We start from the raw sequence: 24,827 nt of genomic DNA on the forward strand, positions 1-24,827 counted from the left end.
TCACTTATAGTGGCCCAAAATTGGAAACAACCCCAATGTACATTAACAGTTGACTAGTTGAATAACTTGTAATATATTCATAAAATAGAATGCTTCACAGCAGTAAAAATGAATAATCTACAATTGGCCCTTGAACAACACGGGTTTGTTGTTCAAACAAACTGTGAAGTTTCGCTTATATGCAGATTTTTTCAATAGTGAATACTATGGGGACTGCATGATTCTGGGCTGGATGAATCTGAGGATACAGAACCATGGATAAGGAGGAGGGACAACTACAAGTTATAAGCGGATTTTTGACTGCTCGGAGGGTCAGTGTCCCCTAACTCTCAAGGTTCAACTATACTTCTACATGAGATAATGTAATATCTAAATCTCATAGACAGAGAGTTGAGCAAAGGAAGCAAGAAAAAGAAGAGAACATGCTGTATGGTTCCATTTATTTGAAGTTCCAAGTACAGGCAAAATTAACCTATGGGGATAGAAGTTAAACTATTGGTTACCTCTAGTGGAGGGTATTGAATGGGAGAAAGAATGAAGGAGCCTTCTGAGACGCTGTAAATACTCTACCTCTTGATCTGTGTGGAGGTTCTGCGGGTGTATTCATTTGTAAAGATTCATTGAGTTGCATTCTTAGGACTTGTGTACTTTACTACTTACTCCAATTTTAAAAACCCACGTACACACAAAATGAAAATTGCAAGATTTAAATCAATAGACATATAATAGAAATGAAAAAGAATCAAAGGGAAAGATTTTTTTTTAATTTGGAAAATACAGGATCAGTTTTCCCAAGTACAATTGTGATCACTTAGTGAAACTTAAGGTCATATTTCCATGATGCCAAATATCTGGATCTTTGGAAATACCCAAATAGCTTGAAATGGTTTCCATAAGTCATCCTGCTATTTGGTCATATGTAGATCCAGCCTTGAGTCTGCTGAAGGAGTGGTGGGAGAATTGTAGTATCCAGGAAACTCTTTCCTTCCTTCTCTTCAAATGAGAAAAAGAAACAGAAAAAAGGGGACTGCTTAGCTGAGAGAGGATATTATTATTCCTGTCAGTGAAGGTCACCATGTTTAGAATACTTTCACTCTACCTGGAAAGAGACGGGGGACTCGAAAATTCAGTACATATAAGATAATATGAATAATTTAATTTTAATAGGCAGTTCTTTTATTCTTTCACTTATTATGCAGATAAAACATGGCAATGCTTAATCAAAAACAGAGACCCTACCTAACATTGTGCCTTTTCCTTTAGCAAACTTCGAAATGATCATCCTTCCAAAATCCTGATCAACCTGTGCACAACACTACTGATGCTAAACCTGGTATTTCTGGTCACTTCCTGGTCATCATCATTTCAGAAATCGGGCCTTTGTATCATAGCCTCTGTGGCACTTCATTACTTCCTGCTCGTTTCTTTGACTTGGATGGGTCTGGAGGCAGTCCACATGTAGTTTGCTCTACTCAAAGTCTTCAACATATACATTCCCAATTATATCCTTAAATTTTTTCTGTTTCGTTGGGGTAAGTATATCTGCTATGGTCCTTGATGCCTTTGTTTCAAGCCTGTGTCTGTCTAATTCTAGCTCCATTAGACAAATTATTTGGGACCAAATGCTGTTATTATCGTAGGTAAGGAGTTAAGGATTGCTTCACTGGTGTTTGGGTGGGCATTTCTTTTTCTGTCTGTATTGCTCTATAAATTCAACTTTTAACCTCTATGGTGAGGAATCGGTCCAAACATATTTACTGAGCACCTGCTTGTGTGCTGTGCTAAATGCTGGATCTACAGTAGTGAACCTGTCAGCTTTTATCCTTCCCTTTACTCAAGTTACAATCCCAGCAAATACACACGGATACAACAGCCAACACTGAGGTAGCGCTCCATGTGCCTGATGCGGTTCGAAGTGTCTTGTTTAGTCTAAGTGTCTCATACTCATTTAATCTTTACAATACCTCTCTGGGAAAGGTTTCATCATTATTCCCATTTAAGAGATGAGAATGCTGAGGCACAAAGCGATTAGGTAATTTGCCAGAGTTTACACAGCTAGTAACTGGCAGAACTGGGATTTGAACCAGGGAGTCTGTCTCCATAGTTTGGACTTTGACCTCTAGGATCCAGTCATATTGTTTAAGGGCCAGGGAAAAGACTTGCAAAATGTGAGAGGGTGCTGGCTCAGACATGCCACCATTCACACCACGCCTCATGACTGTCACCGTTCTGCTGCCCTATAGAAGAAGCCAGGTAGGAACTCAGCATGAACAGTTCTTAATTTAAATGTCATTTCATTGGTTGGCTTTCCTGCATTTCTAACTGACATGGACAACTCAGCCCTTCCCCACCCCTTGTCTATTCAAACCGGCTTTGAGGTTCAGAAAATGTGTTGGATCCATAAGAGATGTGTATTAAGTGAGATGCGTAGGATACCTGGGAAGATAGATTTTATCTTCTACTGCCTTGGTGAAGACAGTAGGTTTGCAATTAGCTATTCATCCTTTTAATGAGTTCATTGACGTAGTACATGCTTTCTTCAGATACACGGTTAGTGCTATCACCCATGGTAATGTGGGGAGCAGAGACGGGCAAATGCTAAACAAAGCGTGATCTAAAAAAATGGTTTGAGTATAGTTTGGAACCCATCAGAAATACAAAGCCAAAAGCAGTCAGAACACTCCCTTTTGTGCCTGGCAACCCTCACCTCGAGTCACCTGGAAGATTGAAAAATGTAGTGGAAGAGGCTTCATGAATAATCCAGAAGGCGGATAACCCACATCTGGCTAACTGTGCAGGGGCTGGAAATAGCACTCAGTCCCCTGGCATCACTCATTCTTGGCTTCCTCGTCTGACCCTTCTTCCTTCACCTGCTTCTTCGTGTTGGTATTCCCCAGGGCTGGCTGCTTGTCTCTTTGATCTGCACATTCCACACACACTTTCTGGGGTGCAGGGGGAGGCAGGCAAGGCTAAGGCTTGGTAATTGGAGGCAGGAAAAACTTGAGGAGTGTCAAGTAAACACCCAAGCCAAGGCCAAGCCAAGGTGAAGCCCTGACCGGCTCAACCAGTAAAGATACAACGAGCCGCTTTCAGACTCAGATGATGACTTATATAGACAGTGAAAAGACAAGTAGCTAAAGCTGCCAGCTCCCAGGTCTTTTCTCCCCACACTATAAAGAATGACACCCAAACAAAAGAGAGCAGATGGCTGCCACACGAGTTGCAGGATTCCCTGCTGCTGAGGAGCCAGCTCTCAGGTGAAGCTATGTGGTTTCTATTGTGCAGCTCTGAGGGCGCGGGGTGCAAAGCCCCACCCTGCCTCAGAGCCCGGGAGGCAATGAGAAGCTGCATCATGACAGCCTTCTGGAGGACGTGGGGAGAAGAGTAGGAGATGGCCTCGGAGCCCCTCCTCACAGGCCCGCCTCATCTTCTTAAATTCGTGGAGAATCACAAGGCATTCCACCAAAACTCAGATCAGTCGTGGTACAAGCCTTTGCCTGCTCGGTCTCTGGATGCCTGCAAAGTTGGCCAGGGAGCCGCTGCAGAGTTGGCCCACTACAGGGAGTCTCAGAACATTTAAATATTAGACAGATGCAATCAACTGTTAGGAAAATAAATATTAGTCTCTGTTTGTGTTTGAAGTTCTGTCTTCCTAATGCCAAAACAACCTGCTGAAAAGGTTTCATTCCTTTATTTAAATCCCTGTCGAAAGCAGTAGATTTATTTGTCCACATTTTTTAATAACCAGTAGGCATCTTTTTTGTTTTAATTAGCAAAGTGTTAACACAGCTTGGGGACTGTCTCACAACTTTCTTCCTAAATGCGAGACCTCCCTCCATCCCTCGCTTCCGGCCCCCAACTGGTATTTTTTTCGTCTGCATTGTGCTGGGCCCCGTGCTAGGTGTGCCACACACAGAGCAGAAGGGATTGTCCTGTTAATCACAGGATAGGACAATGGAGGATTTCTTTTTTTTTATTTTTTATTTTTATTTTTTTGCGGTACACGGGCCTCTCACTGTTGTGGCCTCTCCTGTTGCGGAGCACAGGCTCTGGACGCGCAGGCCCAGTGGCCATGGCTCACGGGCCTAGCTGCTCCACGGCATGTGGGATCCTCCCAGACCGGGGCACGAACCCATGTCCCCTGCATCGGCAGGCGGACTCTCAACCACTGTGCCACTAGGGAAGCCCCAGTGGAGGATTTCTTAAGATGCTTGGCACTCTGGGGTTTGAAACAGCTTCGGAAAGTATCTTACAAAACCCCTAAAATGTGTGCAGGTGTTATGCTCCTAGTTTAGGAGAAATACATTGTGAAAAAGAAAGAAGTCTTTTAAGTTTTGCAAATGTACACGTAATTGGATTTTTAAACCCTGTGTCTATACTCATGTCACGTTTGACCATTTTGACTGAACTGATTGCTTTATTATACTCGGGCTGAATTGACTGATCGTTAACTGGTCGATCTAGTCAAAATGTCAAACTAGTAACTAGCGTGGAAACGGCTCCCCTGTCAGAAAAGCACTGAAGGCTGCAGCTGATTGCCTGTGCCCTTCCTCCAAGGTGGCCTAGACAAAAAGAGACCAGGAACTAAGGGGCAGTATTGAAAGAGAGACAAATTGGCAGCCGATCCTCTGAGAAGAAATACTTTATGCGAAATTGCATTCCCATGAACTAGATGTGCCAAGTTGATTTTTGGCACTTGTGCTATTTTTAATAACCAGTGGGTGTTGTACTGAAGCCATTGGCATGCTGTTTAGTTTAGCAGATTGGAGAACTCCTAGAAATGTTTAACCTGGAAGAATTCACAAACATTTTGCAAACAATGGTATTTTGATGCCCGCACATCTGTGGCTCATTTAAAGTGTCTTAATGTATCAGCGCCAACAGTCATTGATCAGGAGCTCTTCCACTTCCTAATGGGATGACTTTGGCTTGCCTTCTCACTCTAGGAATCCCAGAGATTGTGGTGGTGATCATACTCAGTGTGAAAAAAGATCTGTATGGGACACTGAGCTCAACGACTCCACTGTAAGTACCAGCATGTCTGCTGCTCCAGTGGTGATGCTCTTGACCATCAGGGTATGGTGAGGTGCTCCCTGGCCTGGGGCTTGGTCTTGACACTGGCTTCAGGGAGGAAATTGGCCTCAGCCTTTTTACCCTAACAAAGTCATGGGTGCACTGATATAATGCTTAGGTGCCTGCGCTCAGTATGACCTTGGTCAACTTACTTTACCTCTTCCTTTCATTTCCTCCTCTGGGAAACGGGGATAATAATGTTTGCTCTCAGTGTTGGGTGCAGATTAAAATGACACCATGTATATAAAGTGCTCAGCATGTGGCCTGTTCCGTTGGTGATACACATCTGGCAGTGATTATTAATTAATGAATAGTTTATTTATCTATTTATTTATTTAATTTTTTGACTGGTAAAGAGCTCTCAAATTTATTAAATGGGACTATAATAATGATGTAAATACAATGCAAGAAAACATAATAAAAGAAATTGGCATTATAGACATCTGGCAGCTATCATGGTTAGAAAGCTTGCAGAACTTAGGAGTTGGAGCGGCCACTATAACGAAATACTGAAACGGGTTGGAAAGCATTCCTGTATTTCAACGACAAAGGTCTCCCCTGAAGAAGACTCCACCACTTTCCTCTGTAAATTGGCTCAGCTTTGTTGTCCTGTTGTTGTTCTTTTCTTTCTTTCTTTTTCTTTGCTCTTTTTGATATATAAAGCCCATCTCTTTGGTTCTCTCAACCACAGGTGCCAGAGAGTAGCTATTCAAGTCGCTCTACCTCTCCAGAACCTTCTTTTACAGGCCTGTAGTTAGTTACCATGCAGTCCTTCAGACTGCACAACCTCACTTTACACTTTGGATTGTTTTTTACTTACCCGTATCCATTCTCTGTATCGTAGCCTCTCAAGTTCTTTTTCACTATAGAGTTCCTCTCCCACTGGACTGGAATCAAATGCACAAGGTCTTGCCCTCCAAACTTCTCCGTCTTTCATATTGAGCTGACAGTTTCCAGAGGGTCAAAATTATATTGCCCCTGCCAGCAGATGCCTTGTAATTATAATTGCTCCTTATCCTTTCTCTCTCTCCCTTTTCTCTTCCCTTCCTTTTCATCTTCTCCTCCATCCTCCCTCCTTGCTTGTTTTGTGACTTAAAGGGTCCCCAGTGTGTATCTAATGGTGATTCTTCTTCAAAGATCAAAAGCAAAAGCAAAACCAGAACAAAACCAACTCCACTCCCCCTGAAAAAGCCCTTTCATATGTGAATTGGTTAGTAAGAGGCAGACTGCTCTAAGAGCTTTTAAAAAATAATTATATTTTGTAAAGCAATTATACTCCAATAAAGATGTAAAAAAAGAAACAAACAAAAATTATATTTTGAAGAAGTAACACATGCACACAGTAGAAAATTCAAATGTACAAAAGGGTAGAGGATGAAAAGTAAAGTCCACTCCCAACACCAAGCTTCCCAGTTTCCGTCCCTTGATGCAACTCTTATTGCCAAACAATGGGATTTGTGTAGATTTTCTCTTGTACACTTTGTCACCCAAATAGTAGATATACACTGCTTCGTACTTAACAGTATGTCTTGGAGATGATTCTGTAACCAAATATATAGTGCCGCCTTTTTAAAAGAGTTTTCTATAGCCTCTTTTAAGGCTGAAGATGATATTCAGGGAAACTTAAGTTTTTCTGGTTTTTTTTTTTACCACAAAGTTGAATGTCTTTATTGTTATAAGCAACAGACATTTTGCAATGAATGCCCAATTCATTGCACTTCAGATTGGCTAATAAGCATGTGCAGGAATGCAGCAGCAATATTTATTAAATCTAAAATCTTTTAGAAAATTTACTTTTTAAAATATTTATTTATTTGTTTGTTTGTTTATTTTGGCTGCGCTGGGTCTTAGTTGCAGCACGCGGGATCTTTAGTTCCAGCATGTGGACTTCTTAGTTGCAGCATGCATGCAGGATCTAGTTCTCCGACCAGGGCTCAAACCGGGGCCCCCTGCATTGGGAGGGTGGAGTCTTACCCACTGGACCACCAGGGAAGTCCTGAAAATTTATTTTATTGAAGTAAAGTTGATTTACAGTGTTGTGTTAATTTCTGGTGTATGGCAAAGTGATTCAGTTATACATATATATAATAGTTTGCATTCGCTAATCCCAAACTCCCAATCCATCCCTCCCCCGTCCCCCATCCCCCTTGGCAACCACAAATCTGTGGAACCCTAAGTATTAGATTCTATTAGGGAAATTAAATGCTTTCCCCCTACTCCCTTGTGACCCACACAAACATACACAAACTCACATACAGATGAAAGTATCCACACCAACATGAACAATATGACCACAGGGGATATTCCTAGCTCTGGAAAAGAGGTCTCAGCTAAGTTGATACACAGTTAAATTAGTGAAGTTTGTCTATGTTCAAAAATCAGAGGTAATGCATGTAGTAATTGGAAATGTTATGAGATGAAGTATCTGTTCATATAAATCACTGCATAATTCTTCTTTAATAGAAACTGTAAAGCCATTAATCAATCCAGTGACCAGTGTTGCCTTTTGGAGTTCAAACCTCTAGCTGTGGTGTGGGGTTGAAAATAAACATCATATTTGAAAGCAATACAGTTAGAGCTGTCTTCTTCTTGTTGAATTTTCATTAACTCTGATGATCTCATCGCTATTTGATATAGCAGTCCAAAAAGCCAGTCATTACCCATGTCCTTTCACTGTGAAATTTATCATGCAAAGCAGAATTTATCCTGCAAATAAAAGCTCAGGTGTAAGCCACTTCGGGGGGAATTACATAATTTGTTTTTCTGCTATTGAGGAAGAGAATAGCCTCCCAGGGAATTGGACTGAGAGGTTTCTGCATGTGTAGGGCAGAAATATCCTCTAGGATTTTTAACTCGACACTGGGAAGAACCCTGGACTGGGGCTCAGGAGACTGGGGTTCTGGTGCCAGCTCTGCCTGCAGTGAGCATGAGTGAACTCTGTCGAGTTGGTTTACACTCTAGGCCTAGATGTCCTCGTGTGAAATGAAACCGACTCAGTGATCGTCAGAGTCGCATTAAAAATAGGAGTTTATGTTTCTCTACCTCACAATGGCCTTCTCTCCTTGGTCTCTTCCAGTTGTTGGATTAAAGATGATCCTATCTTTCACATCTCAGTGGTGGCTTATTTTTGCCTCATATTTCTCATGAATCTCTTCATGTTCTGCACTGTTCTTGCTCAACCAAATTCCATGAAATCCCAAAGCCAGAAGACTCAACGGAAGATGATGCTGCATGACCTCAAAGGCACAACCAGCCTGACGTTCTTGCTTGGGCTCACCTGGGGGTTTGCCTTTTTTGCCTGGGGAGCTGTGAGGATCCTTTTCTTGTATCTTTTTGCCATTTTTAACACTTTGCAAGATAACTGTTGCCTCTCTGTACTTTCTCTGGCTAGCTAAACCTCCATCAAAATTTTTGCTGCTTTGGAAAATCTTACCTTTAGTATTCAGTATTTTTTCAAAGGAGGAAAAAATAATCCAAGGGGCCTCTGCTGTCAATGACTGACAGGCAGCCACTAGAAACACTGGCTAGATGTTAGGGCTTCATTAAATGAGCCCACTCTCTCTTACTCAGGGATGTAGAGAGAAATCCGGATAGCTAACTCAACTGCAGCTAGTTGGCCATGTCTCTATCGAACACCGATTGCCAGTACACCCTACAGTATTCATTACATCAACACATTGTGCTCGTAAGTGTACAGATTCACACTTGTGTTGACATTTTGAAGTACATAATCCCATGGAACATAGCAATTACTGGACAGTAGAAACATTAAACTGTTGACCCCATAGACTCTGGCTGCATCAGATATCCTCATATTGTGAGAAGGAGCCAGGTTAGGAAATTGTAGAGCCATAGAGGATTGAACATGGAGAGCAAAGAGCAGTGGGCCATGGCAAGAAGCCAAGGTTCTGGTCTTGGTTTTGCTACAAATCAGTCTTGAAAAAGTCACCACAGCTGGTTGAATTAGATGACCCTAAGCTAATGACTCTATAGCTCTTTAGTCTCCTGTCTGTTTTCTGGTGAAAGGAACAAATGATTAATGAAGTTATTAAATGGTAGACCAAAGATGGCACGAGAAGTAAAAGGTAGGGCTCTGGTTAATACACCTCTGAGTAATTGCTGTTGTTCATTATAATCTGATGTTGCTTATTTGAACATCTTGGCAGGAAGAGACATGCAGAATGATTTCCTGGGGGTCTCAAAGTCCACCCCATGCTCTTATCCTCAAGTTTGGCCAAGCTCATTTGGGGTACTGGGGCAGGCTGTGAGTCGACTTGGGCAGTCCATTGAGTTAAGGTCTCCCTTATTGCTCTTAACTACTTATTCATTCAATAAACCCTTTTACCAGAGTACAGGGAACTGGTGGTCCCATAGGGTGCTTCAGCAAGAAAGAGTTCTATGGTCAAAGAAATTTGGGAAATGCAGAAAACTACCCCTCCCCATTCTTGAAATGACATAATGTTCACTAGCATGGTACAAGCTCTGAGAAATTCTGCTGGGGGAAAATAACTTTAAAAATTTGTTTAAATTTAACATTTTAAAAACCTCAGAATCCTTTGTTATTGTGGTTGTTAACCCCTGAGGAACCTTGGGAATTATGAGTTGCTCTGCAGTTAATACAGGCCAGGTATTGGCAAGGTGCTGCAGGGCATGGGGGAAAAATCCAAAATAAAGTATACTCTTGGACGGCAAGTCCTGTGATTCAAGAAACCATCTCATTTTAGAGCAATGCAGTGTATCAATTGGAACTTTTGTCCCACTGGATTCCACCAACCTTACATAGCCAATTCTGTTTGGAATATAAAGAGACACAAAATATGTTGTTCTTCGTCCATGTGCCATCTTTATTCCTTCTGACACTAGGGACAGAATTTTTAGGAGCTCTCCACACTACTGTCACGTGGTTTCCTTTGAGGCTACCAGTGCTTGGTTGTATCTTAGATCGTTAACCGAGGACCTGGTGATGGTTCTACACTTTATCTCTTGACTTTACCTGGCCTCCACTGTGATAGCCTGGTCTCAGTAGCATGATGCTTTGAGAACGAAGCTCCCTTGCTCTAGAATGTGGACAGAGGTAGATTTGTGAACTAGGTGCCTGTGTGGATTTCTTCCTAAGCAGTAACTCCAGGCTACTCTTGGGCACACGAGTTCTGAGGAGAAACACTCTCAACCTTATGGAAAGAGGGGTTAAAGGAATAGCTGACAAAAGAACCAGAAAGCAAAGAAGTTTAGAGCTTAAAGCGGGGGAGGGGTGTTTTGCAAAAACAGCATGTGCTCCATTCCTGTGGTAGAAGGAGAGAGTGGTGTCTAAGCGGGAAGCCTGGATGGGTAGATGCAGAATCCAATGGGAGATCTCCTGAGAACGAAAACCAAAGCCCAGATCCAACGTCAACTGAGCCAAGCTGTCTCCGTCTGTCAGATGTGCTTTACGTCAATCAGTCACCAAGCCTTGCTAGTTCCTAGTCCCGCCTACAAGGTAGAATGTGCCATCTTGCAGAAGGGGGTGTTTTCAGAGCTCTGAGTTTCAAACTCGAGTTCCATAGACACACACACACACACACACACACACACACACACACGTCCCAAATATTCAAAACAAGAATGCAATGAAACAAGTGAATAATTCTGGCTGAAGGGGGTTGCCCTGTGGTCAAGTGTGAAAAAATGATGCTCTTGATGAGCCATTCCTGAAGGAGGGATGCACAAACAAAAACGCAGGTGACAAAAACCTGACATCTTCCCTCCTGCCTATGTGCTAGTGAGTAAGCAGATCAATCTGTTATTGGAAAGAAAAAGGAAGGCTGTCAGGAAGAAAGGGCGAGCTGGCAGGCAGCTCATTGGAATTCACAGAATAACCTTTAAGTCTGAGAACTAGCTGAACTCCATGCAGGAAATCAGAACAGTAAGAGGGACTGGTTGTCACTGTGGCCCCTTGTTCCTGCTGAAGCTGCAGGAGTTTTACCTGCTTGGAGACTGGGATTTGCTCTCATCAGGCTGCCGGACCACCTTCTAGGTAGCTGCTGCTCAGAAAAAGAGTGAAGTCTGCTAGCTTCTTCACCACTGTTCATTTGTTACAAACGGAGATAAAGCCCTCAGGGGAGGTAGTGGGACTTGTCACTTGTCACCGTTTAGCTTCCAGATTGCTGCCTCCAACCTGGAGGGAGAGACTCAGAGAGTCTCAGTGCTGGGGCCAGGAAAGCCAGGTCTTCACAATCCAACTTCCCATCAAGTGACAGGAAGTCACAAGCCACCACTTGAAACTTCCTAGAGACAGAGAGCTCCCCACTCCATAAAGCAGAGCATTTAACGTCCCTTTTCTTTTCTTTCTTTTTTCAAATTGAACTATACTTGCTGTACAATATTGTATGTTACAGGTGTACAGTATAGTGATTCACAATTCTTAAAGGTTACACTCCATTTAGAGTTATTATAAAATATTGGCTCTATTCCCTATGTTGCACAATATATACTTATAGCTTATTTATTTTACACATAGTACTTTGTACCTCTTAGTCCCTTACCCATTCCTCTCCCCACTGCTAACCACTAGTTTTAATGTCTCTTTTTTAAAATTTGAAATATATTTGACATATAACATTGTATAAATTTAAGGTATACAACGTGTTGATTTGATACATTGTATATTGTAATACAATTGCCATTGTAGCTTCTAATCAGCTTTGAATCTTATCTGGGTCATCCTTTCCTGGGGGTGGATTGGAGAGAGAGAGAGAGAGAGAGAGAGAGAGAGAGAGAGAACAACGTCTTTTATAACCTAATCTTAGAAGGGACATGCCATCATTTCTGCCATATTCTACTGATACAACATGGGAGGAGACAACATAAGGATGTGAATGGCAGGATGTGGGCATCACTGAGAGCCATCTCAGAGGCTGGTTCCCATTGCAGACCTTATCTCTCAAGCTCTAGGACAGACAGCAGCCCAGGAGGAAAACTGCGGTTGACATGAAACCTTGATACAGACCTTCTTTCTAGCACTGCCATTGAGAGGGAGGCTAGAAAGGTGACCTCAGAAAGCTAGTAATGGCCTTGGGGTTCGTTAGAAGGAGTATTGATGGTGACAAGAGTAGGCTTGAGTCTAGGCATTGGTGACAGCGAGTGAAAGAAGCTGAAAAAGACTGACCTTCTTCTCCTGGCTAGGGTTCCTCTTTTTTGTGTTCCACTGGGTGATGAAGGAGCATGCGCAGGAGTGGTGGCAGCTGCTTTTCTGTTGCAGGTGGTTGTGACTGGATACTTGTAAGACGCCATTTGGGGTAAGGTATTGAATTTACAGGTTTTCCAAACTGATGAGATTTACTTGTCTCCTGACTTGAGTTCATACACCATCAGCATCAAATGGAGGCTGTTTCCATGTCAGGAAAAAGATTTGTGCTTTTGTGCGGAGATGAATGAAGTCAGGTGAAGGATGTGACTTCAGCCATATTTTAACATAGTGAAACTTCGCTTTTGGCCCAAATTCCTTGGACTGCTTGTCCTTGCTGTCACTTAAGTCTCAATTCAATTAAAAGAACATTGATTGAGTGCCTACGGTGTTCCAGGCACTGGGTCACAGGGCCTTTCTGACCTGTAGCCAACAGTTGACTGAGCAGATGTGGGAAGCAAGAAGTCATGGTGGAGGAGAGAGCTTGTCAGCATCCCTAAGATGCCTGGCTGGTGGGCAGCCCAGATGGACCAGTGGCCCTTCCTGCACAGTGGGAGGTATAGTGGACTCTGGTGTTGCCTCTGAGAATATCTCCAGTTCAGGCAAACTGGTTTTCTATGCATCAAAAGCCTCTTCCATCCAATTTAGGTAGCTTCGCTAAGTCTCAATGCAAAACTCAGTTTATTGCCTTTAGGGAAGGCGATGCTTGAACTAGAAGATGCTATAAATAGCACAGAGATCCAGTTCCTTTTTGCTGGGCATGTCAGTAACCTGCTGGTCCCTGTGCTGGGATCTAGCGAAAGTGGTCTTCCTTGGTTAGTGAATTGGCTCTGCCTGTACCACACATTATAGTTCAAACTTACTTCTCACAACTTCATAGAAAAGCTGCCTCCTTGAGGTACCCAGAACGAACAGACTGTACATTGGGCTTTATATTTTTAACAGGATTCTTAAGGTATAATTTACCCATTTGAAGTGTGGAATGTGATGAGTTTTCTGTTTTTAACTGTTTGGAGTGTCATTTCAGATGGCAGCAGCTGGTGTGGGCTCAATGTTGGGCAGAAACAGGAAAGACTGAAGAAAACCTTTGCGTACAACTTGTTGACACCATCCCTCAAGTCAACTGCAACTAGTTCCATTTTCAAATCTTTAGGCTCCGCCCAAGGCACTCCTTCAGAAACAAGCTCCCCAAATGGTGAGAGAAAAGGCTACACTGTCTATACTTATATTCCAGAGGTATTGTATTAGTGTGAGGCCACAGATGTGGTCTTGGGAAATGATTCCTCCTCAAAACAAAATGCACATGTGCATGTGTACACCTGGGCTCACTCTGGACTGAGAAAGTGTGCATAGAAGCACCTAGTGAACTTAGTATGTACAAGTCAGTGGGTTATTAGATTCATGGAGGAGAGAAGAGACTGGAGGTAAAGAAAAAAAATTCATGGGTAATTGCAAACAATCGTCACAAACTGTTAAAATCCAAAGGCACCTCATACATTGTCTAGTGCAATCCCCTCATTTTACAGATGAGGAACCTTAAGCAGGAAAAGGAGAACGCCTTATGGACATTCTCCATCAGCAGCAGAATTGGGGCCAGAACTCAGGTCTCCTGGCTCCCAAGCTAGTGCTCATCACACCCCACCGAGAATACCAGCTGAGCTGCACATTGCTCTTAGATGCTCACCTTCTTCCACAGAAAGCCAAGCTTCTAGGTACAGAGACAGATGTGAGGTGGAGATGGGTGTTAGGAGGGAAAGTGTAGGGAAAGGATTGGTATAAAGGCCTAAAGTAAGCAGAAAGGCATACTAGAGCAAAAACTTAAGAACTTCAAGGTGATGTTATGATGACTCCGTGTTCTGTGCTTCCAGATGGACCATAGTGCAGTGGTCTTTGGTTGCCTTTCTTAAAGACCAAAGTAGACTCTGGTTCACACACAGAACACCTCTGGTGGCCTAGCTGTAGTCATTCTCTCCATCTCAGTGCTGGTGGTAGAATGGCCTCATCCCCCTGTAGTTTTCTTTCTATTGGCTCCATCAGCAGTTCTATTTACAAGGGCTGTAGGCAATCTGGAAGCAGTATGGTGGGTTAAAAAAAAAAGGCACCAAACTTAGAGTCAGAAGACTTTGGCTCAAGTCACTAACTCCATGACCTTGGGCACATCACTTCCCTACTCGGAACTACATTCCCTCTACCTTCAACATGGTGGGGTGTGGGAGGCAAGATGGATCATCTCCAAAGGGCCTACCAGCTTCAGGACTGTGTGAGGCCACACCATTTTCCAGTTTAGGCTCATTGACTAGTGTTGGAGTCTCCACCTCCATTTCTACATGGGAAAGTCGGTGCATGCGAAGAAAATCTTTCTGCAGCCACAAGCATCCATCAAATTCTGGCCAGCTAACTTGCAGATATGTTGGTGCCCATGTGGAGCCACTGGGGAGCCATGGCATATAGAGGCACGAACTGTGGAAGGTTTTTAGTGGATAATAGTTGGGTTTGATCGGGGAATATTTGCAAGAAGGTGAGTTAGGCTTGGCTCCCCTGCTGTCCTTGAGGGATATTGTTTCATCAGCAAATATACAGCCCAAATGGACATACTTTTCTTTGAAGGAGCAGTAGTAAATACCATGTCCCGGATTTTAATGTCGTTGGACCTAGCTATAGACCTGGAGAGCCCAGGGGCCTGCAGCCAGCACTGAGATGCTCATCAGTTATGACAGTAACTCAGCCAGTGGGGCAGGTAGTACAGCCTCTTGGGCCACAGGTTCTACGACTGCAAGCTGGATGCTGCCATCAGACATATGGCAGCCAGAAACTCGATTCCTTTAGCACCAAGTGAAAACGTGCGCCCTCTGTACCACTAGGCACTCTCAAACTTGAGAAACAGCTGAACCTTCAGAGCAAGAATATCAAATTCATAGGGGATACAGATAGGTGTGTTATCATTTTATGTTGTCTCTTCCTGAAGGTCTCCAAGGTTTGTCCATGACTAGCCTCCCCTAGGTTAAGGTTACTGTGAATAACATAGCCTATTATTCCCAAGGCAGGAAGAACAGATGCACTTGTAATTGCTTAACAGTACTGTCAGGATGAATTAATTCACCCCAAATTTAGATTAAACTATCCGAGGAAAGCACCACAACTTTTACTTCCTTTCTAATTCTTCTATTTATTCCTTCATTTGATAAACATGTCTTATGATTCTACTATGTGCAAAGTCCCTAATGCCACAGCTGAAAATGCTTTTTTTCTTTAATGCAGATGACTTTGATGAAGGTCTCAACTGTTTCTCTCCTTTGAGTTGTGAAGCTGTGCCTAATTGTGTGAGAAGAATATTACCTGTGGAAATCAAAATGAATTCCATTCACAAACAAAGATTTCTTCAATAAATCCCAGCAAAGATACCCACCTTCCCCTACCCCCAGATTGGGGAAAATGTTGATTTTGTGAAAGCATCTGCTCCAACTTTGTATTCTAAATATTATTTTGGAAGGGGCAGATGCGATAGCATTTAGTGAATATTAAAGCCAGAATAAGTCTCCTATTCATTGTAATAGTTGTTTCTTACTTTTATTGTAGAGAAGGTATGAGCCTATAGTTATGATATGTTAGGGGAGAGCTGTCTACAGCGTTGGAGATTTTGTTTTGAAAACTCTTGTGTCTACATCCTGAAAGAAAAAAAAAAAAGATCGTGATCAGGGTCCTTACAGTGCTGAGAGCCAAACAATTTCAGGCGGCAGAAGTTTCCAGGTGCCCAGTTGGCCTGACACCCACACAGGTAGTAGATAAGAAAAGTCACAAGGTCATACCTTTTGGGGAAAAAAGATGCTATCCTGTTGGCTTGTCATGACAAAGCACCTGAAATCCCCTTTACTAAAGTTACTCTTTTGATTGAAGCCCCTTGTTAAAATGTCAACATGTTTTGTGAAAACAGTGGCTCATCAATCCACAGACACCCATCAGTTCCTTAGTGGGGATGAACTTCTCAAACAAGACAGCCCCTGAGGGCACAGGAGGCAGGGTTCTGAGGAAGGGAAGAGAACAGGAGCTGTCTGAAGCTGGTGGTTTTTCCTAGGGAGCAAAGGTGAGGGTGAGCAGAACAGTAGGGGATGGAAGAGAGAAGACTCATCCAAAGGCAACGGAGTGACCCTGAGGATGAACTTTGCCTGCCTTACACTCTGTGGCTAAGCATGATGGGTGGCCTTCTTAATCCCATCCCACATGCTGTCACCAAGGCTTCCCAGCCAAGGCAGACTGCTCACATTTGTCCTTAAGTAGAAACAAGTAAAGAGATGAACATTCTGGAAGGATACACAAGCCACTAGTATCAGTGGTGGTCTTCAGGAAGGGGAATTGGGTATCTGGGAACAAGGGAGGAAGGGAGGCTTACTTTTGAATCTTGTGCTGAGAGAGTGTACTATCTCTTCAAGAAATAAATGAAAACAAGAACTTCCCTGGTGGTGCAGTGGTTGGGAATCTGCCTGCCAATGCAGGGGACACGGGTTCGATCCCTGGTACGCGAAGATCGCACATGCTGTGGAGCAACTAAGCCCAGGAGCCACAAATACTGAAGCCTGCGTGCCTAGAGCCCATGCTCCACAACAAGAGAAGCCACTGCTTGCCGCAACTAGAGAAAGCCCGTGCGCAGCAATGAAGACCCAATGCAGCCAAAAATAATTAATTAATAATTAACTTTTTTAAAAAGGTCAGCTGTCATTTAAAAAGATAAATAAATGAAAACAAATAAATAAAGACAATTGGAGCCTTCCAATGAGAAAGAGAGATAAATTCTTGGGTTTCCATACCACAAATTTAGTCCCCCATTACTCTCATGAATATGTATGATGCAGTGGGCTGTGGAGAGAGCAGAGCTGAGCTGAAATCCCAGCTCTTAGCAGAGATGTGACAGAGAATCCTAAATGTGAGGCTTGGGGAAGTAATAATAACAGTACATTCATCATAGAGTTGAAGTGAGGCTTAAATGAGATGAGGGTTATACATTTTCCAGCACAGTGAAGCATAGTATGACTTAACCCCTTTTCCTTTCTAACTCCCACCCACTATGGAAGCAACCTAAGTGTCCATCAACAGGTGAATGGATAAAGAAAATGTGGTATGTATATATATATATATATATATATATATATATATATATATATATATATATATAATGGACTACTACTCAGGCATAAAAAAGAATGAAATTTTGCTATTTGCAGCAATGTGGATGGACCTAGAGGGTATTATGCTTAGTCAAATAAGTCAGACGGAGAAGGACAAGTGCTGTATGATATCACTTATATGTGGAATCTAAACAAACAAACAAAGAAAAAAAAATAGAAACAGACATAGATACAGAGAACAAACTGATGGTCACCAGACCTGGTGGGGGGGGGTGAAATAGGTGAAGGGAATTAAGAGGGACAAACTTACAGTTATAGAATAAATAAGTCACAGCAATGTAATATACAGTATAAGGAATATAGTCAATAATACTGTAATAATGTTGTATGGGGACAGATAGTTACTGGACTTGTCACAGTGATCATTTCATCATGTATTTGTTGGATCGCTCTGTTGTACATCTGAAACTAACAAAGTCCTACATCAACTATACCTCAATAGAAATTTTTTAAAAAGAGAAAAAAATAATTACAAAGCTCCTTGGAGCTTCAGGGCACAGGCTCTGGCTTTTCATTCTCTACTGTGCTCTGGGTACCCTGTGGGCAAACTGGCAAACACTGAAGAGCACTAAACTCTCTCCAGGGCAAGTCGTCTGGGATGACCCTTACCCACCCCCTGCCTACCCCCAGGGATATGGGAAGTTTGCGGGGTGGAAGCGTAAGTAAGAGAAGGTAAAGTTTGTATCCTCAACATTCAGGCCTATGGTGAATTGGTGTGTTTCTCATCCTGAACTTCAAGCATTTAGGGAACACAAAGGATTTGGAGTAATGGAGGAAGGATCTAGTTATACCTCTGTTGATTACACAAAACAAATGAAATGAATTAGATTCATACTTATAATGTGTGGTGAATCCTAAGCACTCCATAAATATTTGTTGCATGCATGCATGAATGAATGGTCTAAAATACATGAGTGTATGAAAGCAACAGCTGCTTTTTCCTAATCTGGAGTCTCTTATCTCAGTGCTGAGTAAACCTATGTTCTCCACTAATATGTAAGCTTCATGAAGGTAGGAACCTTGTCTGTCTTGTTGACCGCTGTACTCTCAGCGTCTAACACAGTATTTCAGTCAAGGTTCTTTGGTTGCCGGCAACAGAAGCCAAATGTCTCTGACTGACAGTCTTGACTGCCAGTTCTGGTTACCCAAGGAGAAGGGACTTGGTTGAAAGGGTTTGGGGAACTTAAATAATTTATGGGGAGGTTAAAGAACAGGGCTTGAAAAAGGACAGAGGTCTACAAATCAGGAACCATAGCGGATTGTCTCCTAGCAGGGAATCTTCTTGGTAGAGCACCACTGCTGGGAAGAATAAACTAATTTCTTCTAGTCTTATGTTACTGCTTTAAGATTCAGAGTCTCGGGCTTCCCTGGTGGCCCAGTGGTTGAGAGTCCGCTTGCCAATGCAGGTTTTATGGGTTCGTGCCCCGGTCTGGGAAGATCCCACATGCTGCAGAGCGGTTGGGCCCGCGAGCCATGGCCGCTGAGCCTGCGCGTCCGGAGCCTGTGCTCCGCAACGGGAGAGGCCACAGCAGTGAGAGACCCGCGTATCAAAAAAAAAAAGAAAAAAAAAAGATTCAGAGTCTCATGTGACTGCTCCTGATAGGCTGAGCTTAACTTTTGTGCTGTACCAGGTAGTGAGAGGAGGGATGTGGCAGAAGGGAGTTCTTCAGGGAGCCCTTTTGTTTTCACAGTAACAGGACAAGAGCTTGGGTTTACCACCCCACCAAGAATACCCAGAATGGGGGAGAAATCATTCTGCAAAAAGAAATTAGGCTGCTGTTAGGAATGGATGAGTAGGTTAGAGAAAAATCCACATTTGCCCACTACATACAATATAGGACTGAATGTGTTTTGGTTGAATCAATGGCTAATTCGGTAATATACTTATTCAATAAGTGTACAATAGTGCTTAGAAGAGAAAGTCTCTCCCCCACGTCTCATGCCTCATCATGCATTCACTTATTTTTTAAAGGCTAAGGTATATCAGGATGTTGAGGGAGTTGAAGAGTTCAAGAAAAGCATCCCAGAATTATAGAGAAGAGTGCTGTTAGAAAAGGTGAGTTTTAGAGATCTTGGATACATAAGTTGACCTCACTCTAAAGAAAATCAGTATATGAAAATGAGCATAATTATTTGTCTATGTTGTTGTCATCTCTCACCAGAGGAGTTCACAACTGATTACATTCTTTTGCGAAGGTGCTTCACCATACAGCTTTCTAAGAGTTCCCCCAAATATCTGAAAATATATTTTGATCCCGACTTCTAGGACCCTTCAGCTCTGAATAGGGAGGGCTCAGTTGTGGGAGAAGGAAATCTGCGTACATTCCCCATCTTACCATACCCTTGGCACGATACTCACAAAGTGAGATTCATAGAAAAGGGGGAGGCATATGGCATTCAGGGCCCTGCATTGGAGGACTCTGGTGTGAGTATTAAGAAAAGCCCCAAAAGAAATCAATAGTAAGTGGTAACTTCAAATATTGAAAAAAAAATTCATCTCATCTAAATACATAAGAAAGCTACAGATGTTTCTTTAACATATGCAATCTTATGCAAATGAGTATGTAAATTAAACAAAAAGTTGGGACTGGCAAATTCCCAAATTTTCAAGATTTACTTATGTGAACCTAGTATTCGTCATAGAAACAGGTGGAAGGTTTTTGCTCACACCTCCTATCACTTACATAGGAGGGGAGGCAAGCCTGAAGGATGTGCTACATTAATAGGGGGAAGGCACTCAAATCAGGGGATGTACTAGATAGATGGTTAGATAGTTAGATAGATAGATAGATAGATAGATAGATAGATAGATAGATAGATAGTTTTCACCTTCAAAATATTAGCCAGCTTACCCATCGTGCTTAGCTGGTTTTGGGCAGCAAGGGGACTAGAAATGGAAATGAATCTGGGTTGCAGTGAATTTTGATGAAGGCCTAGTTCATGCAAAAAAGATTAAAAAATAAATCCTCAGCCCACCAATTCCCAGAGGAATGGAAAACTTTAGAGCAATTATAGGGGAAGAATAAAGACCCAGTGTAACAGCCTCCATCAAATCTTCAGACACTGGCCCTTTCAGGGGTAGAGACAGAGGGGTATACTTTATAGTGGATCAGACTTCCCCAGTTGGTGGGCCTAAAAAATCAACTTGTGAAGGCTGACAGTGAGCTGGATTGTCCTCTAGCTTTTTTTTTTCCACCCCAAAAATATTCTCCCAGTCCTTCTTCCCATCCTTTGTTAACCTCAAAATGGTTGTGTAATATACCTACTCCTCTGTACCTTGGCTTTTTTGATACTGTTCTTGTTGTTTTACATTTAGCAATATGTCAGAATATAAAGGGTTTTTTCTTTTAAGACTGCATGGTATTCCATTGTATGGCTATACCCTAACTTTTTTTTTTTTTTTTGGCCGTACGCGGGCCTCTCACCGTTGTGGCCTCTCCTGTTGCGGAGCACGGCCTCCGGACGCACAGGCTCAGTGGCCATGGCTCACGGGCCCAGCTGCTCCACGGCATGTGGGATCTTCCTGGACCGGGGCACGAACCCGTGTCCCCTGCATAGGCAGGTGGACTCCCAACTACTGCGCCACCAGGGAAGCCCCTACCCTAACTTTTTAAACAGGTTTCCTAATGATGGTTTCCAAATGTTTGCTATTTCAAAAGAATGCTGCAATAAATAGTCTTGTACATGTCCCCCCAAAAAGAAATAGGTTTGTGGACTTGAGGTTGGGGGACTATTTCCTAGCACTGGGGCCAGTGGCCATACAGCTAGTGACTGCTTCCTTCTGACTGAGTCCAGAAATGTAAAGGTTTCAGGGAGGTCTGACATTCTTTTAAGCTGTTTATCTGACCAAGTACAGCATGCTGGTCATTACAGGTGCTTCCTCTGGGCCCAGCCCTATGCCAAACACCATAGAGGAGGCAGTGATATATAAGCCACAGTGCTACCCATAAGAAACTGGGACTGTCCTTGGGGTAATAAAACATCCACACCGGTAACAAATTGTCTGTAGTAACATATGTTCACCCTTCAAACTGTGTGGTAGAGACCCACAGGCATAATATACAGAAGTCACTTAATTATAAATCTAATTCCTCAAATACTTATTGAGAATCCACTATGTTTGAGGTGCTGAATAAGACAGATACAATTCCTACAATTGACTGAGGAGACAGGAAGCCAAATGTCCAATAACAGTACTGTGTGTGATACTGTCATACACTAATACTGAAGGTTTCAATTTATACAACTGGTGGGAGGACAAATAGATACAGCCTCTTTGGAGAACTGTTTCGTAGTTTCTAACAAAACATTAAACAACTCTATGACCCAGCAATTCCACTCCTAAGTATACGCCTTAGAAAAATGCAAACATATGTCCACAAAAAGACTTGTACACAAATGTTCATAGCCGCTTGGTATTCATAACAGCCCAAAACATGGAAACAACCCAAATACTCATCAGCAGTGGGAGCAAACAAATTGTGGGAGGCTCATACAGAGTAATACTACATGACAGTGAAAAAGGAATGAACTATGGAAACACAGAACAACATGGGTAAGTGTAAAATATAGATTGAGTCAAATAAACCAGACATAAAAGACTATATACAGTATGGTTTCATTTATATGAACAGGCAAAAATAATTGACGATTATAGAACTCAGGATAGTGGTTATCCCTGAGGGAAGGGTATATACTGGGAAGGTGCAAGAGGGAAATTTCTGGGGTGGTGGAAATGGTATATATCTTGATCTAGATGTTGGTTACAAAGGAATATACACATATAAAAGTTCATCCAGCTGCACACCTAAAATAGAGCATTTTATCCACTTTATGTATGCTGTCTCTCAACTGAAAAGTAGAAGGGAAAACCTTTTTGGAGGGTACTTTAGCAGTATCCACCCAAACTTAAATGTACATGTAATTATCCCCAGAAATCCAATTTCTAGCATTTTATCCTAGCATAGAAATACAAAGATGTATGGGCAAAGTTGGCAGTCAATAAAAGGTAGTTATTATTTTAATAGTGATTATCCATTAAACATTATAACATTAAAATAGAATTAAAAGCATATTCCTTTTTAAATAATACAGATTTTAGTGTCCTAGGCCAACAGATGAGTCATTGTATGAGGGAACAAAAAAATCTCAGAATAAGTTTTGCTGTAGTGCACATCAAACCACATCTCACAAGATGACCTCCAAAGAACAAATCAACTGAGTTTTCATCACATCTGTGTTCCCTAGAATGTAGTAATTATAGGTAACTACCAGAGGCCTAGGAAAAAAGCTTCTTTCAAAACCACAATCTTCTCCCAAAATGGGACAAGCATCTCCATTAGTGAGCATATCTCTTAAGTGTGACAAGGCCGTAAAGTTGGCCTCCTTTCTTCCTGTATACACATTATTTTTTTCCTCTCTCAGCCCCTAATTGACAAGTTAAATGTCACAGAAGTAAACTGACATCTGAGAATTTTCTCCTGTCCAAGCCAATACACCTTCTAAAATCTTTTTAAGATGGTGAACAAACGATATTACATAAGCTACAAGTTGCGAAGTCTGAGCACACCTGAAGAGAGTTTATCTGTGAAATAAAATAAAACTTAAAACGAAGTTAAGCTGACAAGAATTGAATATATAGTGGTACACACAATAGTTAGCGTGCCGTATGTTAATTAGGCGTAAGTGGTGAGTTATTAGCATGAGTGATTCGAATTAGTTATTCTGTTACACAGCCAAGCCTGATTGCATCTTTCCTCTTTGTTAATTTTCCAGGCACTAATATTTCTATTAATGGTGAAGATGTTCTCCAAAACATCACATTCTATCATGTTTGTTTGCTTGTTAATTCCTTTCTGTTTCCAAGAAAAGGTGTTCTTCCTTTCTAAGAAACACACTTCCATCACCTCCTCAGGGATCTACCTCCATCAATTCCTTCTCCTCGATGACCCAAATCTGTCCTCTGCTCACAATGCCCAAACCTCTGGCATACTAAAATTCCTTCCCCAGAGTCTGTCTCCCCCACAAGCCAGCTCCCTATTTTGCTTTCTTCCAGCACCAAACCCCTCACAATCCCCAGTTTCTCATTTTTCAGTCCTTCTTCCTCCCCAGCAACCTACTACTGAAACTGCTTGGGTAAAGAGCACCAAGGACCTACTAATTAACTTATCTGATGACTTCCTCTCAGCCCTTATCCTTTTCAACCTCTTGTAGCATTCCAAACTATTGACACCCCTCCATGCTGAAACTTTGTCCTGCCTCAGCTTCCTTGACACCATTCTGTCCTGGCTCTTGTTGGGTTTTCCCCAAGTTCTCTCCTCAGTCCTCTCCTCTTCTTGCTTTGTGTATTCTCCCTGGGAGAGAGAATTCACTCCTAAGGCTTTTGTTAGCAATAATATGCTTGTAAATTTCATGTCTGTATCTCTAGCCTAACCCTCTCTACTGAACTCCAGCCCTATATTTCCAACTCTTATTGGACATCTAAACGACTCCCAGACACCTCAAAGTCAACATGTTCACGCCCCAACTCATTAACTTAATCCCATCTGCCCAAATGAGAAATCTGGGCATCATTCTCAAGTCTCTCCGATGTCTGGCCACCCATGTTCAATTTGTTCCCCAGTTCTGAAATGCCTCTGAAGTCCTTACTTCCCTCTTCTTCTCCAGGTACCACGAACTTGATTCACTGTCTTTGCACCTTTTACATGAAGTCTCTCCTCCCCCACCAACTCTACTGGCTTCAACCACATGGAACTGCATAGCCTTCCCTGAAAGTCCAATAATGTCTTCCACTAAGGAGCAGAGCCTAACATACTTATATTTCTCAAATGTATTTCTTATATTGTAGAAAATGCCATCTGTGTTCAACCCACAGTATATGCAGGCTCCAAGCCCATTATGCTGCATTACTGAGTATTCAGTGTAAGGAAGCTCTGGGGCTGATGGGCTGTAATGTGCTTTGTTGTATTAACAGGGCCCTTTGGGTCCCTGGCTGGTCTGTGACTCCCCTCCCTCTGCCCCGCTCTGGAAGTATTATGCAGATTAGAAAAGATCAACTAATGACCAGATATCATTCAGGGGACTCCTACCTTATTCTGTGCAGTGAAGATCTATAAAAGGAAAATGCCCATTCACTCATCCAAAGCAAAATGGAACCCCACGGTAAGCTGGAAAATGTAGGCCTAATTCCTGGTAGCGGCCTTTCCCCGGCGCCCTCCACCCAACCCATTTGGAAAGAATGGATCTGATTGCAGTTCTCTCAGCTCATTGTAAAGGAGTATTCACATTTAACAAAGGTGTATTTTAAGAATATCTCTGTCACATTGTTACATTTTTGTCTCAGACAAGAAATCCTAGCATAGTACAGTATTTCTTAGATCTTTCCTTCATTTCTCCAGCCATAGCCCAAATGC

The 24,827-nt window shown here is 42.3% G+C and overlaps 1 protein-coding gene across 1 annotated transcript in view; it reads left to right on the forward strand.

Annotated features, from left to right (window-relative positions):
• ADGRG4 (adhesion G protein-coupled receptor G4) overlaps window positions 1-24,827 on the forward strand; it is a gene marked incomplete at both ends in the record, with an annotated part of 118,422 nt that overhangs the window by 73,034 nt on the left and 20,561 nt on the right. Inside the window, 7 exon segments of the mRNA XM_082609337.1 lie at window positions 1,264-1,459; window positions 1,463-1,532; window positions 4,947-5,025; window positions 8,150-8,447; window positions 12,368-12,492; window positions 13,252-13,471; window positions 13,815-13,947. Coding sequence (XP_082465463.1) covers window positions 1,264-1,459; window positions 1,463-1,532; window positions 4,947-5,025; window positions 8,150-8,447; window positions 12,368-12,492; window positions 13,252-13,471; window positions 13,815-13,947 — 1,121 coding nt within the window.

This window comes from Mesoplodon mirus (genome assembly GCF_964341445.2).
Source record: "Mesoplodon mirus genome assembly, chromosome: X".
Lineage (NCBI taxonomy): Eukaryota > Metazoa > Chordata > Mammalia > Artiodactyla > Ziphiidae > Mesoplodon > Mesoplodon mirus.